The sequence below is a fragment of the Myotis brandtii genome, unplaced genomic scaffold (assembly GCF_000412655.1).
Source record: "Myotis brandtii unplaced genomic scaffold, ASM41265v1 scaffold266, whole genome shotgun sequence".
Taxonomy (NCBI): domain Eukaryota; kingdom Metazoa; phylum Chordata; class Mammalia; order Chiroptera; family Vespertilionidae; genus Myotis; species Myotis brandtii.
Window position 1 is genome coordinate 7,723,235 of NW_005360124.1, and position 22,443 is coordinate 7,745,677.

Sequence of the window (22,443 nt, forward strand, 5' to 3'; positions counted from 1 at the left end):
ACCCAGGTTTTGGTCACCCTACCCAGCACCACTGGTGTGAACAGTTCTTTTGGCCCCCACTGCAGTGCGTGGAGTCCAGCCCTAAACAGACCCGCACACATACTAGTATCTGAGTGTCCGTGTCAAATCCTCTGCACCATGGCGTATAATGAGAGGACTGTTCTCAGCCCAGATTTTTAGCAGATGGCACTAATGCCAACTTGGAATATCCCAGCCCCACCCTGCCTCTGCTTTCTGAGCTAGAAGATTTTTCAAGGGATAATTTGGATGTGGCTAGTTAAAAAACAAAACAAAACAAAAAACCTCCCTTTAAGAAAAACTAAGCAAGAGCCTTCTGAGGTTTTTAAACAAGGAAGCCACTCAACACTCTGCCAAACGGAGAATGGGGCATGTTTATTTGAGAGGGTTCATTTTCTTGCTAAAAGAAGAGGGGATGGAAAGTTCATCACCATTTTGTCCTTTGTAGAAAGATATGACAGATTGGTTTAGGGAGAAGTTATTTCTCTTGAGAGGGGCAACTAATACTGTTAATGCTGGGAACCATTTAAAATCACCCAGAAACTGGGGTGGGGGTGAAACAGATGGTGTAATATTTTTTTTAAAATATATTTTATTGATTTTTCACAGAGAGGAAGGGAGAGAGATAGAGAGAGTTAGAAACATCGATGAGAGAGAAACATCGATCAGCTGCCTCCTGCACATCCCCCACTGGGGATGTGCCCGCAACCCAGGTACATGCCCCTGACCGGAACCAAACCCGGGACCTCTCAGTCCACAGGCTGACGCTCTGTCCACTGAGCCAAACCGGTTTCGGCATGGTGTAATATTTTTTATTTGGGTAACGGGCTGCCTTTCTCACTTGAGTACTTAATTTTAAGAAAGTACTAAGCACATAATGGTGCTTTAAATTACCTCCTTCCCCTCTCCCCTCAGGAAAGCACACGTGACCTACCCAGTTTTTGTGAGAACATGCTTCTTTCTAAAGATGGGAATATAGAGAAAACAGTCATGCCTAAGTGCCGACACAGAATTACATCATCCCCTGTGCCCCCCACCCCCTCCAGAAAACTTGCCAAGGAACTTAAAGTACCACTTCAAGTGGCGCAGATTTCCACCGACACCAACAAATCTTCCCAGGTGGAGGATAGATACCTTGCCCTGGGCTCCATGGGGCTGCTGAAAACATTTAAAAACCAACTCAAGCCATCTTTGGGATACCCGGTCATCCAGTTTGTGGAATTCTGAGACACTCAGGCAAGCTCATCGCTGCAGGGGAAGCACTTCTCTCCCCAAGTCATGTGTGCTCTTGGCTTTTTATAAGCAGTGAACCATTCTAGGTCCACCAGGGTTCATGGAAAGGAAGAAGGCGGCAAAACCAAGTGCTAAAGCTGGGCAGAAGCATGCTCTCAATATTGGCACCAAATTTTCCAGAGGCCCCAGGCTTTGTGTATGTGTGTGTGTGTGTGTGTGTGTGAGAGAGAGAGAGAGAGAGAGAGAGAGAGAGAGAGAGAGATGTGAACTGGAACAGAAGAGATGGCAAGTCACGGTTAGCTGGTCCTCTGTGTCGATTGTTGGTTTGGCCTAACTAAAGCCATCACAAAGACACTTCATGTAACTTCTGGGTGTTTTAATGTTTTAACAGAAGGAAATTGGCAAAAAGTCTTCTTTTCTTAAATTCATTGAAACATCAAACAAAACATTTGAGGTTGGTAAGAACAGAGGTAACTTTTAAATGCTTTTAATTAGTTTCTTAACTCTAATTTCGGTGCTGGGTTGGGAGATTAGCTTGGGACATAAGGATCAGGGCATTACAGAGCTATCTGTGTTAAAAAGAGGCAAAAATACTCGAAGTTTTCAATATTCTTCAAGGATCTAAAGTTTAGATTCTAAACCCTAGGATTGATGGAAATGCAAAGGAAAAGCTAGAAGATGAAGAGAGGGCTTTTAAGATGTTGATTTCCTGTAAAACAACTTCAGAGTTTAATTATTCTTTAAAATGTTGTTATGGAAAAATTTAAACATGTAAAATAAACATCACAATACACCCCTCCCCCATTGTATTCTTCACTCAGCTTTAACAATTACCAACACATAGCCAATCTTATTTCATCTCAAGCTCCACTAATTTACTTCCCCCGCTCCCTGTATTGTTTTGAAGCAAACCTCTAAATTAAAATCCTTTAGGGATGAACTTTATTCTAGCAGGACTGGAGATCCAAAAGCTTAAGAATAAGAAGAAACTCGAAGAGACCACCTATTTTGGTGGTTCTGTTAGTCTCCCCACGCCCCTGCGCCAGATCCATTGGTCAGCATTCTCTGTAGTGCTGAGCTGGAATTGTGCGCACTAGGATTGCATCCCCAAGCTCACTTCTCTCATCTGCAAAGGATATTTCCCATTGGCATCCTGTTAATTTCAGGCAAAGGGAAACACCAGCAGGAGATCTGAGGGTGGGAGGAGAGATTGAGATATTTATTCCAGCCAGAGCCACAACTCTGCTTCCTCCTTCCAGGGTTCTGGAGTGCCTGTGTCCCCTCTAGCTCCAGTTTCTATAAGGCATCTCCTCTTCCATGGTTGCAGCTTTGGCTTCAGGCCTGCGGTGTTAAAGCTGCCCCACTATTGCTTTTCTGTGTGCTTCACCATCCCTTAACTTTGAATCACCTATAAGAATTCATGAGCCTTGCACCTAACTCAGAGCTGGGCATGAACCAAGTGCTCAGGACTCTCTTGAATGGATTTGATTCTACTTAAGGAAATACTTTAGAAAATACTTTGCTGCCCTTTCAAGAACAAGTAAGTCTACATCATCTTTCAATGTAGTTTCTTTCTTCTCATCTTCTCAAAACTCCTTCCAGTAAAATGCAGATAAGAAAAGAAGTTGGGTAGTTCATTGCCATGATACAATGCCCTTTCTTGGACATATTTGCAAGTAGTTGACATCAAGAAAGAGAGATGGGGAAAGACATGGAGTAGTCAGGGAGATGAGAAGAAAATTGTTCCTTAGGAAGACGTCCTGGTTCAAGGTCCAAACACATATTTTTCTTTCTTCAAAATCTAAAGCTTGGGATGCTTAAACAAGTTAAGCCAGCTATATGGTCCAGGAGGTGTATATCTGATCTTGTACCAATGGGCTTAGATTTTGTTAAATGGCCATTTATGATAGTAGAATTTTTTTCTCACTCTGGTGAGCCCAAGGGAATGATGACTTCTGGATGATGTAGCTGCTTTATTAAACAAATGCTAACAAGTTCTCTTAGTTCAAAGATGTCCAAACATGCAATGGAATCTATTGATATGGTGAGGAATTAGAGGAGAAACAGGATCCATTTTCAGAAAACTGTCTATCTAATAGTATGCCCTGAAACTGCTTTAAAGCAAATTCAATATTTAGAGGCATAGATATCTCAGAGACACTTGGAATATGTTATCACAGTTAACATTGAGAATTCTTAAGGTTTCTTTTGCATCTCACTCTCTCCCTCTCTCGCTTCCTCTATCCAGCCCTCCCTCCTTCCCTCCCTTCCTCTGTCCCTCCCTCTTTCCCTCTCTTCTTCTCTTTTTGAGGGAGCCATTGGGAAAGCCAAGCCCATGCTATTGATTACACACTTTTTAGTGTTCAATAAAACCCACATTTATTGAATTATTACTATATGTTGATCACTGTGGGGGAACAAAGAGACAAATACACCACAATTCCTGCTCAGGATATTGCAGTCCTGAGGAAGAATTAGATGAAATCACTGTTGTGTAAGGCAGAGGGAATGTCCGTCTTAGAGATTCACCTGCCACTGAAGCAGCCTCATCATCCTGGTCTTGGGAGAAACTCTGCTTCCTATGCATTAAGCAGAGCAGTGATGAGGCCATTCAAACACCCAGTCAATCAACAACTGCTAAGTGCTAGAATCAGAGGAGCGTTGACTAAAATACAATAAGATCCCAACTATTTTCATTAATAGAAATTTTCAGTGTATTAGCAGAGATGCCCATCCCATTTAGATACTTGCTACTTCCTCATCCATTCAGCTATCGGACGTTTATTTTTTATTTATTTTTATTTTTTAAAGCAGGCAGTCCCACTCAACATTATTACTTTTATTTATTTTAATATCTTTTTTTTTATTTCAGAGAGTAAGGGAGAGGGAGAGAGATAGAAACATCAATGATGAGAGGGAATCATTGATTGGCTGCCTCCTGCATGCCCCCAATGGGAATCAAGCCCGCAACCCAGGCATGTGCCCTTGACCGGAATCGAACCCGGGACCCCCCAGTCCACAGGCTGGCGCTCTATCCACTGAGCCAAACCAGCTAGGGCTATCGGACATTTATTGAGTGCCTACCATTTTCTGAGCATTGTGATAGATAATAGAGATACAAAGATGAGTATTCCAAGGGGTGTGCAGTCTAACAAAGGGATCGCTTTGTAAATGAATGTCTTAAAATGTCACAGTTGCTCTTATGGAAGTTTAGGTAGAACATAAAAAGGAAGAAGTTAATTCTACTGGGAAGAGGTAAAAAATGCCTTCATAGCCCAGCTAGCGTGGCTCAGTGGTTGAGAGTCGACTATAAATCAGGAAGTCATAGTTTGATTCCTGGTCAGGATATATGCTCGGGTTGCGGGCTCGATCCCCAGTGTGGGGCATGCAGGAGGCAGCCGACCAATGATTCTCATCATTAATGTTTCTATCTGTCTCCCCCTCTCCCTTCCTCTCTGAAACAAATAAAAAAAAATATTTTAAAAAATGCCTTCATAGAACAGTTTAACCTTGAAGTGATTCTAGAAATTTGATTAAATATTTGCTCAGCAATGGGGATGATGGTTGAGGGGTGGGTGTGCAGAAAGGGATGAGATTCCAGGCCTCAGTCACCACCATCTTCATTGATGAGAAAACCGCTCTAGTGTCCAGAGGACTGATTTTTGTAGTGGTTACTGGGCATCATGGGGAGAAGAGGCTACAGAGGTGGCCTGTGGTCAGACCATGGAGGGTTAATGTGTCATGGGAAGGAGTTTGATTCTTTCTCCTGCAGGCCCCACATGTGCCTCTAAGGTGGTAAGAACCTTCTCCATCCATCTTGCAACCCATGAGCTCTCAATCAACCATAGGAGATACTGAGAGGCTACTCACCTTGTGACGGGACAGTCAAGGCAGTTTTCCTGGGTCGGCCCCCAGCACTTGGCACACGAGGCTTCACAGATCTGGCAGTGGCCATGTTCATCAATGTATTCTCCTGGGGAACAAAATGCAGTTGTTTACCTCATTTCTCCATGGCAGTTGTTTCCTGGGCTGTCAGTCTGAGAGCAGCCAGATCTGTCTGTGGCTGCCTGAAAGCCATGGAGACAACCCAGAGAGAAGAGACCTTGAATGGCTTCAGTTGCCAGTCCTAAATCCTGACCTTATAATAACAACTGCTCCTCTCCCAGAGGCCCTGAAAGTTGGAACCTGAAAAAGTTATGAGGCAATGACATAATTTTGAATCTAGTCAAAATGTGTTACAAATTTTATAAGTAGAGAGAAGTCAAGGGGGCTTCCGACAGGATCCCTTCACTGAGCTCCTACTGACTTCCTTGTTTAAGGCTGAAGGCTTATGGGCCACAGAGACCCCAGTATAGCCTTGGTTCAAGTCAAGAAGCAAACTGGACCCACCTAGGTCCTGTCTCATCACTCTGGGGAGGATTGTGATTACTTGTCAAGAAAGGGAGTTGAAGCTTGGCTGACATTGGACAGATGTCAGCTGCATCTCACCCTGAAAGAGTAACAGTGAAGACATAGCCAGAGAATTCTTCATTTAATTGGAAAGCTTATTCTTTCCAAGGAAAAACACAACATGGCCTTTCCACAGAAGCAAGTCCAGCCTCACCAACTTGTAAACATTTAAGAAATTATTCCCACAGCAAGGGTGGTAGAGAGAGGGGAACCCTCATTGAAGGTGATAATCTACTGATAGGTCTGTGGCTCATTGAATTCAACCCTCTACTCACACTATAGTCATCCTCTGCTCCCATTGTCTTATACAAGAAATTGACTGAAAAGAAACTGAAATTCTTTTAGTCTGATCCAGAGACCCACTTTGTATGGTTTAGAAAGTGATCATGCTCAGAAACTTCAGATTCAGATTTCAGCAGAGTCACAACTTTCACTTGCCTCCCACACCAACTTTCATAGCCTGTAAGCATGTCTGAACATTGTCAGTCTGAGATCAGCCAGAGCAGTGAGGTAGCAGGACTCACCAATTTTATTAATTAAAATTTTTGTTTATTAAATTGATTGGGGTGACATTGGTCAATATAAACATATAGATTTCATGTGTGAGTTTCTATGTTACAAGATCTGTATATTGCACCATGTGCCCACCACTCAAAGTCAAATCTTTCCCTGCTACCTTATATTAGGGCCCCCTTCTTCCTCTACCCCCTTCCCTATGGCAACCACCACACTGCTGTTTGTGTTCATAAGTTTCAGTTTTATATCCCACATATGAGTGAAATAATATGGTTCTTAGCTTTTTCTGTCTAACTTATTTTACTTAGCATAATGTTCTCAAGGTCCATCCATGTTGTTGCAATTGGCGCTATTTCATCATTTCTTATGGCTGAGGTGTATTCTATTGTGTATATGTACTACATACCTATGGTTTAATCAAGTGGTGTTACTGGAACTCCAAGATTCACTCCCTGATTTATTTTAACTGTATGGGGGGGGGGGAAGCCCTGGAAACATAGATGACTGGTTAAGAATGGAGAGAAGTCTACTTCTCTGCCTTTCCCCGTAATTTTACTGAATTAGTATAGTTGGGTAAGGTAAACTTATATCCATAAGTCGTCCACTTGCTGGCGCTAAACTACAAAAATGAGTAAGCTTTAGAGTGAGTCACCAGTGGGGGCAAAACATGCAAATAGGCAAGTTGTTCACTGTACAAGGTACCTGCCTAAATGGTCACATGGAGTTGGAAATCCATCCCATGTTGATTGCACCAAGCCATGAAAATGTGTTGGCTGCCTCTTTCTCTATAGGGGGTGCCTTTCACTAATTCACACAAAGATGTCAGAACAGACCAGTTGGTAATCAGCAGTCCCAAAGCAGAAAAAGAGCCGGGACTTCTGTCTAATAGGAGTGTTGATATCAATATAGGTATCATATTCTACCTATTCTACCTCTTAATTATTGCCCTTGTGCAACCTCTTCTACTTTTGTCAGAAAGCACAACAAATTGAACAGTGTTATTATCAATCCAGGCACCAGCAAGATAAAGAGCAGAGGATCTGGGGCAGACTTCGTAGGAGCAAGTAGATCTTGCCTACATTGCCAATGCTAATAATTTGTGTTGGATGATAGCTATGTATCTTTGAAAATATATGTACTGAGTGGAACAGGTATGGGGAAGGGTCACAGAGGCTTCTAAACCCAAAGAAAATGTTTTCTAGAGAAATATAGATCATAGCTTGTTCATTCATTTATTCATTCCATGTATATTTTTTGAACACTTACGTACCAGGCCCTAGGTAAAATTTAGAGATATACAAATTAAAAAGACCCTGCTCTTGGGTTCTCAAAGATATTTTATAAGAATGATTTGTTCCCCTGCTGGTTTGGCTCAGTGGATAGAGCATCAGCCTGCAGACTAAAGGGTCCTGGATTCGATTTTAGTCAAGGACACATGCCCGGGTTATGAGCTCAATGTCCAGTAGGGGGCATGCAGGAGGCAGCCAATCAGTGATTTTCTCTCAATCAATGTTTCTCTCTCCCTCTCCCTTCCTCTCTCTGAAATCAACAAAAATATATTTTTAAAAAAGAATGATTTTAAAGGAGATAATTATAATCCAGATGCTGGCTAGGATACTTTGCCTTCCTTGGACAGTCTAGATTAAAGTCTAAAACAGAAGAGCAAGGGCATACACTGGACTCTCCTAGACCTAGAGGCAAAGACTGTTATTTTGCCTTGACATTGGTGCCTATAAAAACGGACACAGTGGTTTGGTTGTCCTAAATCTCGCCACCCATCCACCTTAATCTTCATGGTGTATTAGATCCAATGCTAGGGTGGGATTTTAAAGTAAATACACCTTACTCTGCTAAATCAAGTGCTGCTTAGATGGTTCTGAGAGTTATGTCATATTTACACCCAAAGCCGCCTCTGTAGTTAGATGAGTCATGGCTAGGTCAAGCAAGGGTTATTCGGATATTGTGGAAATTTTCAATTCTCCTATGTCTTTTGTTTGTCTCTTCCTTGACTTCCATAAGCCAGAATGTGGCACTGATACCCTGGCCTCATGTTTCCTTGATCTACTCAACTATCATGGCCTCTGTTGGCACTCACATAGATATAATCACCTGAGATATAATCATCACTTGGAATTGCCCCAACTCTGAGATTTCAAATATCCCCTCCAAACACAACCTTCTTATGCCCCACTATGCTAAGCTCACCCTTCTTGATCATCCTTTCACTCATCTTTGTATTTTCCTCTTGCATTTCTCACTGTAGTTAGTTCAAACCTTTTTTTCCCATCCATTCAAGATTTTATTTTATTTATTTAATTTTTAAATTCTTTATTAGTTAAGGTATTACAAATGTGTCCTCATCCCCCCCATTAACCCCCATCCTCCGGTTCCACCCATTCTTTCTCAGAAGGTGACCTCACTATCTAATTTGTTGATAAGATACTGAATTTCCCCAGCATCCTTTGTCTCGGTGTCAAAGTTCCTTTCTATCTTCTCCTTGACTGTTCATTTGTCTCCTGTTTCTGAGGAAGATGTCTCTCCTCCTGGCCACTGGCAACCCTCAATCTAGTGCTCATAATCTTTCCTCGGGATATTTCTCCACCAGGATCTCTGTCTTCAATCTTTTCTCCACATTTGCCATTATCCTCTGACCTACAAAAGTTCTCCTCAACCTAAAACCTTCCCAAGCATTTTTCTTCTTGGGTGAGTGATCCTTAAAAGATGTTTTTCCCTCCTACCATTTGGAAACAAAATGGAGACAACCTCATAACCTTGAAGCTTATGTAAGCAAGTCAGCGTAGGACAGCTTGAACCACACCTCTCTCAAGTCTGCATGCCTCTTAACTTTAAAGCAAACTCTGGCTTTATAACAGATGAGAATAAAAGGACCTGTCTTAATTTTCATATTTATGTGGATGTCCAATTAGTTATATAAACAACTGCCCCCAGCCCTTGCAGGCACAAGTGTCCTACTGCATATTTGAAACAAACAAAAAAGCCAGATTCCAAGGACATAGTGAAGATGCTTTTTTTTGGTTGTTGGAGCAGCAAATTCTTTTCATCTGTCTTTGTTGCACAATGAAGCTCAATGTTTATGACAGGAGTGATACACAAAATTTTTTTAAAGTAGCAGCACAGATGTTGGGGTCCAATATTTTGTTCTCCATCTCATCCTACAAGTTCTCCCTTCTAGTGTCTTCATCCATTATTATTATGTCCAAGTTATCTTTCTCCTGTGATCAAAAGTGTTTCATTCCTGTCTCATCTCATCCTATAATAGTTCAAAAAACATTGAGGTAGTGTCTCATGAGCAATGCTATCTCAAAAGTTGAAGACACAACTTAAAAAATTAATAATTGTAAATTAAAAAATTTACAAGTTAGTGGTATGCTCTGCTTGATCCACCTCCTGAGAACATTACAGCATGTGTTTGTGTTAATGAGTCTAAGTTACAAATAAACTTTATGAAATCACCCAGATTAGTCAAGCAGTTATTATATCATGCACAGCTACTAAACAAAGTTGAGAATAACATAATAAAGGGCTCACCTACCCAGAAGGGCTTCATTTCTCTTCAGAAATGCTATGCTTTCTTTTGTATCTCAATATTTATTTGAGTCAAATTTGTTGTAGAGTTTAAGCAAATAAATATATAAACTAAATAAATTAATAAACACTTAGGTTAGTATTCAAACCATGACTGCCTGGTTCATAGGTTGACGCTCAACCACCAAGCCATACTGGCTGACAAACATGAAGCTTTATAGCAAGACTCAAAAAGGAGGCCATCCATTGATGGCCAACATCTTTATTTAAAAGCCTATACCAGTGATTTTTTTTTCCCAGCAAAATAAATTTATTTGGGAACAACAAAGAATTACAATCCAGAATGGCAAAGAGGAGCCTCTCACAGAGGTGAAGAGGAAGATGGGAAAGCTATCACAGAGTTCTCCCAGTTATACTTCCTGATTGACTTAATGAGAGTTCCCCTTTCTGGCCTCCCTCCTTCATTTTATTTATTTTTTATTTTTTTAGCCTACTTGATTTTTTTATTTTTTTATTTTGTTTTATTGCCTAAAGTATTACAAAGAGTATTACATATGTTTCTTTTTTTTTTTCCCCCTTGACCTTCCCCCGGCCTCCCCTACCCCCAGTGTCTTGTGTCCATTGGTTATTCTTATATGCATGCATACAAGTCCTTCGGTTGATCTCTTACCACCCCACCCCCTAACCCTCCCCGGCCTTCCCGCTGTAGTTTGACAGTCTGATGCTGCTCTGCCTCTGTATCTATTTTTCTTCATCAGTTTATAAGGGTCTTTATTATCCATAAATGAGTGAGATCATGTGACAACAAAAAAAGGTATAATTTTGATTATTCACACCTGACAGCTATTGTCTTTTTTTTTTTTTTTTTATAATCTAAGGGAAAAGAGGTCTTTTGCCCCTGACTAAATAGTTAGGTATTGCGCATTTTAAAAATTCTTGGGGCACACCAGTTGAAAATCACTGGTCTGCACAATTATGCAGCCTTAAAAATGAAGGACATCCTGACACATGCTATACCGTGTACAAACCTGGAAGACATTTTGCTAAGTGAAATAAATCAGTCACATAAGGACAAATATTTCCTGATTCCATTCATTTGAGGCACTTATGAGTAGTCAAATTCAGTGGGACGGAAAGCAGAATGGTGGTTGCCAGGGACTGGAGGGGAGGGGGAAATGGGGAGATACTGCTTAACAAGTACAAAGTTTCAGCTGGAGAAGATGAAAACGTTCTGGAAATGGATGATGACAATAGTTGCACTGCAATGTGAATGTAATTAATGCCATGGAACTGTAGGGTTAAAAATGGTAAATTTTATGTTATGAATATTTTACTACAATTAAAATAAGTCTACATGATGAGTTTCTTCCTTTACAGGCCAAACTTAATTTTAACCAAAACAACTCAAGATTGTCTGCCCTTTGGGGATGGGTCCGAAGAGCACCAACATCTTGGGGAGCCAATTTGTTTAACTGAGGATCAGGAGACCGCCTGTGAGAATAGAACTAAATGGGTAAGTGTATAAAGCTTGTGATAATGGAGAGGTCTGGCAGATGGAACACTGTGCTGTTTCTTTTCATCAGCATCTATAAAGGAAGAATGAACATTAAGCAGCTAGAGTGGGGGTGTCTGGGGCGACGGCTTTTCTATCTCAGCCTCTCAACAACCACTGCCCCTTTTCCTCCCCCACAGGGTTTTCTGATTGCCAGGACATCTTTCTTAATCTCAATGCTTTTTCATTCTTAGGTGCTGGGGCTCACCCGTGGGCAGATGCCCCAAAACTCTACGCTGGCGCCCCCATAGGTTGGCACTCCATCAAAAAAGGATGTATTGAATAGTTGTGGGTCCAACACACTTGTAAATGTTTAGCTTACTTCAGTCTGCACTTTGTCAAAGATCAAGGAATTAAGAGCTGATCCTTTGCATTTCCACTGTTATTTTGGGCCTTGACCTCAATCACGCTGCTCAAAAAATATATCTGAAATGAAGTCTTGGCCAATACACCTGGCCTAGCCTGCGAGGGTCAGAGATTGAGCATCGCGACCTATGAACCAGGAGGTCACAGTTCAATTCCTCATCACATGCCCAGGTTTTGGGCTCGATCCCCAGTAGGGGGCATGCAGGAGGCAGCCAATCAATGATTCTCTCTCATCATTGATATTTCTATTTCTTGCTCCCTCTCTCTTTCTCTATAAAAATCAATAAAAGCATATTGTTTAAAAATACACCTGAATACAGCAGTGATGTAGCAATCACACAGGCTCCCATTCACTGACACCTACCATGTTACAAATGCTGTTCCATGTAATGTTTAACGTAAACAACAGCCCCTTTTACAAATGAGAAACTGAGGCTCAGAGACGTGAATCTTACATGAATTCATTCAACTAGGCAAGTGACAGAGTTAGGCTGTGACCTGGTACGGATTCACTTCCGCCTTGGTGCTCCAAGCAGCTTTGCTAGTTATAAAAAGACAGCACTGAGCACATGTCTTGTCTAAGCCACTTGGTGAGGTAAGGGTATCAAAAGGAATTCATTGTGAAAACAGATGAACTTTGAGCAGGCTTATTGCGCAAAGCAGATTTACTCAATGATTGAATATGCCCTCCAAATATGTGTTTTGTCTGGTAAAATGGCTTGCCTGGCAAAATTGCCATTGATTAAAAGACAGTTATGTTTATCAAAGTGAGGTTTTACCAGCTGCTTGTTCTGTCTACTAGGTTAGAAACTCCTAAGAGGAACCCCAAAATGGTGTGTTTTATTTTTTGAATGAATATAATAATTAATTGGAGCTCTGCACAAGGATTTTCTGCTTAAGTGCTGTCTGCAAACAAAATAAATTAGCTCTTCAGAAATAACTTACTACCAGAATTATAGTTGCCTCTTTCTGGTCCCCCAATTTATATGAAAATCTAGTAGAGATGGATTGGTTCCCATATATCTGGTCCTCAAGAGAATTTTACATTGCCTCTATGTTAGTGATGAGTCATTCTAAGTCTTAGCTTAAGGATGCTGAAATTAATAAGGTGCTGAACAGTGGGCTCCAAGATCAGACACCAGAGGGGACACAAGGCCGAGTGTGATTATCTGCAATTAAACGAAGTTAATTCACAAAGACAATTATTGAATCTGTGAATGAGGAAATGATGAACACCTTCCTATAAGTAGGGTATGGTAGGTAGAAATGCATTTAATGCCTTTCTGAGGTGTGTAAAAGATCTTGCCAGTCTCTATTTAGTGGGCTGTGTTTGCTATTTCTGTAGGTGAGCCTCGCATTTCTACAGGTTCTCTAGTGCACTCAATCGCTCTACTTCTCAGGAGTAGGATTGCACCCCCCAGTGTTCCCACTGTTTGTGGCTGCAGAGGGACCACTCTCACGGGGGAAATTGTACAGGTGCATTCACAGTAATGGTGGATGTGGGGCTCAATTCATAGTGACAGGAGGAAGTGAGCATAATATGATGAATAACTTGTTTACCGTTTGGAAAACATCACTGATAACCTGAGGCAGGTTACACTTGGGAGACACTTACTGGGAGAGAGAACAACTTGAAAGGACAGGTTGTTGACTTGAGTTTCCGTGTAAATCCATGAGTGAGCACAGCTCTATCAAGCACTAAAGGCTGTATCATTTCCTTTCACTATGGAGGCCATGACAATGCAGGTGAAACTGTTGGGATTATGGCCCATTGAGCCACGATCCTGGCACTTTTGAACTAAGCAAGGGTCCTTGAATGTGGATGTGTTCCAGCCCAAAGTTCTCCCCAAGGAGCTTAAAATGATCAAAATGTTCCCTGTGATGGTGTAAGTCCTGAAACACAGGCATGAGGATGAAACTTATTATCCACTTTCATTTCTCTGCTGACCTAAAGAGCCTCCCTAATTGCTTTTGTAATTTGCTCTTAAACGCTTCAAAGTACCGATGCTTTACTGCCCCCACACCACACCCCCGTCCCCTCCAGTGTCCCATGGGAGAGAACATCCTCCAACTACCTCCTCCTCTTCCTCTGGATCCACTCACTGAAAGTGCTGACTTTACCTTTCCTCTCCCGCACTCCCTTTGTCTTCCCTGGAGCCTTGCCTGCTGGTGCTAAAACATCCAGGCCTAATCACTAATTAGGAGAAAACAGATGCTCCTGGGAAGAGAAAGAAGTTGCATTTCAAGGCCTATGGCTCCATCTCACTGTAGCTGGTAATTGACAATTTAGCCTTCTATTGGGTCATCATTAACCACGAGCAGTGGAGACTGCCTCTAAGACAGGTCTGCCTGGAGCAGGGCACCCAGAATACCTCACTCCCTAGTGACTGAGGAAGCGTTTGATTTGTCAGGATGCCATACGTTGTATTGGAAGTGAGGAAGGGACTGAAGCTTGCCTGCCGAATGCCAGCAAAGTAGGCATCCCCATGCTGGGTAAATGCACACGTTTTGGAGTCATTCCCGCCTGGGTTTGATTTTGGCTTCCTTCTCCAGCTGTTTGGCATTAATCAAATCACATATTTCCCTGATGTGCCTCTTCTGTGTATTGTGGATAATACTCTCATTCTCAGAGAATGTGGCTGGGATCAAATGAGGAAACAGACCTAAGCGCAGCGGATGGCAGAATGGTAGTTGTAATTATCAGGTGCTTTGAATATGTCATCTCACTAATCCTCCAATAATAAAGTGGGATAGGGCCTTCAGCTCCATTTGGCCAAATAAGGCATTTAAGCATCAAAATGTTAATTTCTTGAACATCCTTTGAACCCTGGTCTGTCTAGATTCCAAATTGTGCTTTTTCTACCCTCGAGGGGACTTGAAGAATATATCAGCTGCATATGTTGGTGGCAACAAGGCACCTGAAATTAATGACCGTGGAGGCTGAGAACACAGTTCAGCTGCAAAATGCAGCCCATGCAAGTCAGTCTTTATAATTGGCAGCCCCTGGGAGCCAGCCTCCCTGCACAGAGCAAAGGCAGCTTTTCTGCACGTCGCTATGGAGAATTTCAGAGCCATGGCGGTGCCCTTCTCAGGCTGTTGAGGGAAAAGTGTCCGCAATCGGTGAATCCCTGTAAGAGGGGACGCACAAGGCTTCTTCCCTGCAGAGTTTCATGGAGAAGGTTTAGAACGTGCGGTTTTGGCCTCACTGTGGAGTGGGCACTACGCTTGGACTAGCTGCTTCTCCTTCAGGTGAGTGACTGGGAGGGACTTTGCCTCCTTACCTGGTGGGTATTGGGGCAAATTGCACAGTTTCCTCTCTCTCAGTGAGGGTACAGCATATACACAGACGAAAATAAAAATGGGGGCAGTGTCATAGGTTGCACTGTGTGTGTGTTCTGCATTGGGGAGGGTGGTAGTATTGTGAGGCAAGAGGCCTTGGAGTCCCTGTATGTCAGAGAAAGAGCTGGTTTCCCTGCCTCCCAGCCTCTTTCCACACAGTTTGCATCCTATCAGAGCTTTAGACTCTGTCCAGAGCATGGAAGGGGACTAGAACCTCACCTGGCACCACCCTAGAGAGAACACCACTCCCACCACCACCCCAACCCCTAAAGACTCCTGTCATTCGCACCATACTTGGATGACCTTGAGCTGTCCTCTCCCCACCGAGAGGAGAGAGGCAAGATACAGGTGAAGTGCACATATCTGGAACTAGATATCCTAGGTGTGGATCCTGGGGCTGTCTTGTGGTAGCTGTGAGAACTTGCACAATTATAAAGCCTCTCAGAGCCTCAGTCAACTCATCTGTAAAATGGAAATTATCAAAGCTATGTCAGAAAATTGTCAGAAGGATTAAATTAGTTAACACGTGGAATGTGCTTTGTAAGATGCTAGCAAACAGTAAGTGCTTAATAGAGGTTAGCTGTTGCTACTTTAGTGAGTACAAGCAGGCGCTCAGATAAGCAGCATGAGCTAGTGAAAAGACCTATAGGACACGCAAGCCTCAGTTGACCTCTGATGGTTTGCGTGGCTTTGCAAATTTATTTTACCCCCAAAGTTGTAGGTTCCCTGTTATTTTCCTGCCTATCATCAGGTAATGCCCTTTCTTACATTGAGGTTGATTTCACATGATGGTAAATACAAATAAAATATCTGGAAAAGATTTCCTTTTTCCACAGTTGTTCAGGGACCACTGAGAAGAATGGACGCCAATTTTATCAACCATTTTATTAACAACAGGCGAGGTCCTGTGTGATTGGCACCTAAGTGTAGTCAGTTCTAGTCAGGACAGTGGCAACCCTCTGCCCTTTCACCCAGCACGATGAATTATTAACTTGCTAAAAAATTACGGCACCCCAGAGCAATATGTGGCAGGAAGGCAGGTCAACTATTCCCTTATTGACTAATATTATTCCTCCTGTGGCCTTATGGAGACATCTCTTAGGAATAATATAAAATTGTTTGTGACTTAAACTGGTCTTTACTCAGCTTTTATGAATTAATTTGTCTGGCCTTGATATAAACCCGAGGAATGTCTCATGAGAGGATTCTGGCTCCATCAAAACATTCCAGAATGGTATGACTCTGTGTGCTCTTGTCTTACTTGTACCTTAATGCCTTGCTTTCTCCTTTAGATGCCCTTTGAGCATCCCTTCACCCCTTCTGTGCCAGTGGTTCCCCAGTGAACTTGCAGTCTTTGCATGCTGCCCCCTAATGGAGCTGAGAACTTCCCAGCCTAGTCCTACAGAGAAGTCATATGGAGCCCTGCAGGACCTGCAGGACACCTCTGCATTCACTCAAGGCAAGGCTCTAGAAAGTCTGCAGGAGCCTCAAGAACAATTCCATTCTTCTGGGAGGAAGCACAACCTTGGCTGGAAGGTAGGCAAGTCAGTATTTAGTTTGAAGTCTCCTCCCTTGGGCCTGACTTCCATTTTCCACAGCCAAGCCCAGCCCAGAAGACCCTGGGTGTCTCCCAAGGGGTCCTCCGTGCCTTCCTGTGCTAGTTAAACTGTTGTCCTGGGTCGGGGAGGGCTGCTCAGCATAATTTCTAGAGAGCAGGCAACCAAGGCAACCAGTCTTAACCCCATTTTAGGCGCCCTGGGCTCTCAGAGCCCAGCCCATGGCTTAGGTCTGCACCCACCAGGCTGTGAGGTGGGGCCTAGCATCCAGGACTGGGAAGCCTGCGCTTCCTGGAAACTCGGTTGCATGATCCCCACAGGCAGAGCTGGTGAGTCAGGCTCTCCTCCCTCCTAAGCTCCCTCCAGCAGCTGTCTGACCTGCTTTGACTCCTTTTTGCTTTCAAGGCTGCTCTTGATATTCATCTTACCCACATTTTACATGCTGTGATGTGCTGGGGGCCCCAACCCTCCTGGAGAAGGCCAGTTCCTCTTTCTGCGGTTCTTAGTTGGCTAACACAGACCGGCTGGCTGTGGAGAAGCCGCCTGCGGGCTCGGTGAACTTGACCCGTCTTTTGCTTATGCAATCATCTGGTGTAATTTAGGTGGTAATTTTCTAAAGCTGAATTTGTAAGAGGCAAATATTTTCTATGGGATAAAAACAAGCGCTTACTACAGTAGCAGGAATGATTGACATGTGAAACTGCTATGAGGAGCAGAGGCAGGAGAAAGATGTCGTATCATGTGGTGTTAGAAGTCCAGGCCTTGGGTCAAAGATGAGGAACCTCTCCTGGGAGAGCTGGGTGCTTTCTCAATGCTTTCACATTTAATTCTCAGAGCCAGTTATGGAGATGAGCACTGCTCTCATCTTAAAGATGAGGACACAGACACTCAAGAAATTTAAGTCACCTAAGGTCACCATATTAGTGATGATAAGAATAGCTAACACTTATTCCATGATGACCATTTGCTAGGACTTGTTCTGATGCTGTGTTTGTATTAGTTCACTTAATCTTTACAATAATAACCCCACAGGGAAAAGGATGGTGCTGGGTACAGCTGTTCTGTATCATCTTCATTTTTCTGTTGCCAAAGTTGAGGCAGTGAGACATTAAGTGACCTATTAAAGTCACCCAGCTTGTGGCAGAGCTGGGGCTTACCCCAGCGGTCAGACTCCAAACTGTAGTTCTTGAACCCAGCTTCTGTGGCACTCCTTTTCCCAGAAAGAGGGGATAATCCCAGGCCTCGAAAACTCTAAATGCCATGTGCCCCTTCCACTACGCTGGAAATTCAAATAATTGGTGGGTTGCATGTGCATATGTGTATGTGTGTGAGAATATGGAGTAAGGGGAGGTTATGCAATCCTAGACACCTGAATCATGCAAGTTGTAGCTATTGCTTGCCGGCCATTTCGAGGGGCTGTGTTGGAGATGGCTACCTTTTATGAGACAGAATCAGCTCTCACAAGATACAAAGAACATAAGCCAATGTAGAACCAGTGTTTAAAATGTAATGATTGCACAGGACAGCTGATTGTATCTTTCCCTGAGGGCAGGGCTATCTTTTGTGTCCCCATTGCCTCAATGCATGACTAGAAGATTATTTCTATACTTTTGTGTGTTGGGTAAGAAATTCATTAAAATTGTGTGTTTTGTCGTTGTTGTTGTACTGTAATAAGATTGACTTAGGCCTAGAAAAAAAAAACTGGGATTATGGCTAGGTGGACAAGGGGGAAAGTGGAGAATATTTCAGGAGAAGGGAACAAAGAAAGCAAAGGAAATAGGTATGATGTCTGTGTGACTCAAGTTAATGATTGGGTTGACTGAAGCAGAAACTGAGTGTGGAGGAAATGAAAAAGGAGTTTGTATAGAGGATGTAGAGAAACCAAGAAATATCCGACAGTTATCAAATAGGTGTGGTTGGCCAAAGGGGGCCATGAAGATTTAGGAAGAGAATTACAAATGGGAAAATCTGTGTTGGAAGATAACCTTGATCAAGGGAGGCTGGATGGGTTAGAAGGGACAGTCCAGGAAGTCAGCTAGGAGATGACATGAGTGAGCCAGGAGGGAGGGAATAGAGCTACTGCAACCAAAATGATGAAGACAGTGTGGTTGCCAGGAAACAGAGTCATAGGATCTGAGGAGTAGATGGGTCTCAGAGCTCATTTACTCCATCTGCCACCTCCTCCCCTCTCCTGGGGCTTGGGCATAGTTATGGCTTTCTAGTCCAGGGACTGCCCAGTGTTTGAATGAAAACCAAAAGGGACGGAGAACACATTCCCTCCTGTTATGCTTTTGAAAAACTCTGATTATGAAAAATGTCTTTGTAGAAAGCCAAAACTGACCTTCTAGTAAATTTCATACATTGGTCATTCAAAAAAAGAAACATCTTCTCTGAGGAAAGAGCATATTTATGGGAATAATGAAAAGAGACCGAAGGTCTGAGTCCAAGGCTCAGACACAAGTGGCCGTGAGCAAGTCAGGTTAACTCTGAGTCTTAGTCACTTCTGTGAAAATGGGGATAAGATGTGTTCTGCCGAGTTCTCTGCTCTGTTTGGAGGATCACATGATATGCCTTGTGAGAATGCTTTGTGAACTTCAGAGTGCCTCATAAATAAAAGATATGATTATTAATGCGCCACAAGAGGGAATATAGTGCAGTTTAGTGACAGAGAAACTGCACCCAAACTCCAGCTCTGCCATTTTCTAGCTTTGTGATTTGGGCTCCTTCTTCTCTACTCCACATGTCTACAGCTGCAAGATGGGATAAAAATAGTCCTACCTTGGAAAGTTGTAACTAAATTTGATAAGGTACTTACAAGCACTTAACACAGGGTCTGCCTGACATACACTAAATAGGAATGACTAGTAGTACTACTATTGATAAACTAGAGGCCCGGTGCACAGGTAGGGTCCCTAGGCCCTGCCGGCAATCAGGGCCCATCTGTGGGTGATTTGGGCTCCTGCTTGCACTTTCCTTGGCTGGCCTGGCACCACCTGCTCACTGGCCCTGCCCCCCTTGCCGGTTGCCTCCCTCTGCAGGGCAGCCGGCAGGGTGATCGAGACCCCCCCTGGCCGCCCCCCCCCACTCGCACCTACCTTGGCTGGTGGCCTGGCGCCGCCCACTCGCTGGCCCTTCGCTCTGCCACCGGTTGAGCATCTGCTCCCTGGTGGTCAGTGCACATCATAGCGAGCAGTTGAGTGGCCTTAGCATATCATTAGCATATTACACTTTGGTTGGTTGAAAGGCTGACTGGATGACTGGACACTTAGCATATTAGGCTTTTATTATATAGGATAATGACTGCCTGCATACAAGGGATGAGTGGAGAAAGAGGTGTCAGTTCCATGGACTTGAACTTGAGTAAGTAAAGAAATGATGGCTTGAGAATGTGAGGGAAGCGGGTTGGGATGATCTGGCAGATGTTTTGAAACCATGTGACTCCTGGCATAGCTCTGTATGTTTATATACATGCCACAGGCAGAATTTTGACAGTGGCTGTTTTTGGGGGGCCTGCTGAACATCAAGCAGCTGTGTTCTCTCTCTGACACACATGTAACAAGAGTGGATGCAGTGCAGTAGTGTAGGCATTCACAGCCCATTCCGCCTAGAGCTGTGCCATAAACAATCGGGAGCTCAGTGCATTGTTACCAGATCGAGTGTCATGTTTAGATGCCAAGATGGTGAAAGAAATGTCATCACCTACGCATTCCTGTGGAGGGGCCATCCCATTCTTGGCCAGGATGACTATTTGGCAGAAAAGTCATACATCTGTATACACTTAGAGTAAAACCCATGCAGAACGAAGGTAAATTGTTACCAAGGGCTCTTATCACAGTGGTTTCGGCAGCTTACATGCATTTTGCGACCATTCTAAGGATGCTCTTCAGTTAGTTACCACGTCTTAGGTAAAAGATGAACTAGCACCGGCAGGTAAAGGCACATGCAGGGGAGACAGTGCTGTGCAGCTGCAGTGAGCAGTGTCCTGTACCAACTAGGCTAAGTGTCTGGTAAGGTAAGAGCATCAGTTTGATGTCTTTCATGTTCAGTTTCTTCAGTTGATTAGTAGACAAGATCATCTCCACCTAGGAGGTCCCCTTTTTATAGATGAAGAAGCTGACAATGGGAGTTTACACAGCTTGCCCCAAATCACAAATTTATCTTCTCCCTCTTCATGTGCAACTAGGCCAAGGGTGAAGAGATGACTTGGGGAAGATGTAGAGGAAAAGAAAGACATGCCATCTCTAAGTTGGCAAAGGACTTGAAACTAAAAGGATGTTGATAGTAACATTCGACTAACTCATCACAGGTGATAATCTTCTAGTTATTTATTCTGGAATTGCTGGTTTCCCTGCCTTCAAATATCTTCTTTAAAGTGGTGATTCCTAAATAGCTCTTCCCAGTATAGATCTGTCTCGTGAGTTTAATTATCTCTTATCCACTGTCCACCTAGATACTTTGCAGGTATCTCCACTCCAACATGTCCAAAAAGACTTATCTTACCCCAGTACTGATGTGTCCCTCCTATACTCGCTGTCTAGGTTAGTGCCACCACCATCTAGTCAAGAGAGGTAGGTAGCATAGGGAACTCATCCTGTACTCCATCCCACCCCACACCTCTTTCCTTACAATTTCTATCAATTCTATCTCCTGAACATCTTTCAGTTTGGTCTCCTCATCTCCATCTTTACCACCACCACATGACTTCTAGCCCAGTCTTTCCCATCCCATGTGATAAGTTTATCTAACTGGTTTCCTGGACTTATTATCTGCTCCCCCACCCTCTAACCAGAGGCCTCTTTCAAACTCAAACTTTATCCTATTCTCTTGCCTAAAATATTCCAGTATTGCTCCCTTAATACAGAATAAAACTCCAAGGAACAGCTTGTAAAGAGTTCTCAAAATTTGTCCCTTGCCTCCATGTCTAGCCTTCTCCCCTGCAGCTCTCCTTATGAACCATAGCAGACTCTCTGGAGGCTCCGCACAATCCCGTGGCCACGTCAGTGTGCAGAAACCAATGTCCAGGGGAGCGTGTATGCTTGTGTTAGTATGAGGTTTTCTCCAGTACCTCAGAAGGCTGCTCTGTCAGACACGCATGGCACGGCGGGAGGACCAGGGAACTGACTCCCAGGAGTTTTCCTCCACCAATGACGGGGATCTGGTGTATGAAGACCACAGATCCATTGTCCCTCCAGTGAGAACTCTGAGGCCTGTGTTCTATTTCATTTTCCAGAGTTTCCCCACAGGAGGCCGCTCCAGTCACCCTCCATGGTAGCTGGCTTTCTAGCATAGCCTTTATTGGCTGACTTCTCTTTCTTCTCTTGCTTTCCCATTCTACCACTGGCACTTTCTTTCATCTCCCAAATAAACCTCTTGCACTTGAATCTTTGTCTCAAGGTTTGTCTGGGGTCGGGGAGAGAGACTAACTAAGTCACATCCCTATGCTCTGGCATTCCCTAGAGACTTCCAGCCCATCATGCATTCTCTCACTTAGAAAATCTATTAGCTTTGTACTTATCCCTTCTCTCTTCTCCCAGAAAACTTGTACTCATTATTTACAACTTAAAGTTGCCGCCTCTATGAAGCTTTTTCTGAGCCTTTTCTACCACACTACTGTGCAGCTGAATTGAAATTTTTTGTACTCTACTGTGCTTTGTACATATTTCTAATTTATCCTATATTCCAACTGGTATTTCTGCCCACATGTGCCTCTCCCATGGGACTAGTTCATCTTTGAGGTCAGGAATAATTTCCCTTGACCTGGACCATTACTTGCCATGTGATAAAGTGGTCACAACATTTAGTAAATATGTTAGATTGACATGTTTGGAGTCATGGATGTAAAAAAAAAAGTCATTTGATAACTGAAAG

General features: G+C 43.2%; 1 protein-coding gene and 1 long non-coding RNA gene across 3 annotated transcripts in view; one reads left to right on the forward strand and one right to left on the reverse strand.

The window, feature by feature from the left end:
- Nucleotides 1–22,443, reverse strand: part of PCSK5 (proprotein convertase subtilisin/kexin type 5) — a gene marked incomplete at its 5' end in the record, with an annotated part of 415,527 nt that overhangs the window by 94,760 nt on the left and 298,324 nt on the right. Inside the window, one exon of the mRNA XM_005868347.2 lies at nucleotides 5,122–5,224. Coding sequence (XP_005868409.1) covers nucleotides 5,122–5,224 — 103 coding nt within the window. The remainder of the gene's footprint in view (nucleotides 1–5,121; nucleotides 5,225–22,443) is intronic.
- Nucleotides 10,708–22,443, forward strand: part of LOC106726452 — a 36,384-nt gene continuing 24,648 nt past the window's right edge. The window contains exons 1-2 of one of the 2 annotated variants that reach the window (XR_001362526.1): nucleotides 10,708–11,275; nucleotides 16,312–16,555. This is a non-coding gene — a long non-coding RNA (uncharacterized LOC106726452). Of the gene's footprint in view, nucleotides 11,276–14,764; nucleotides 14,930–16,311; nucleotides 16,556–22,443 lie in introns of those variants that run through there. The other variant, XR_001362527.1, reaches the window with a different exon arrangement.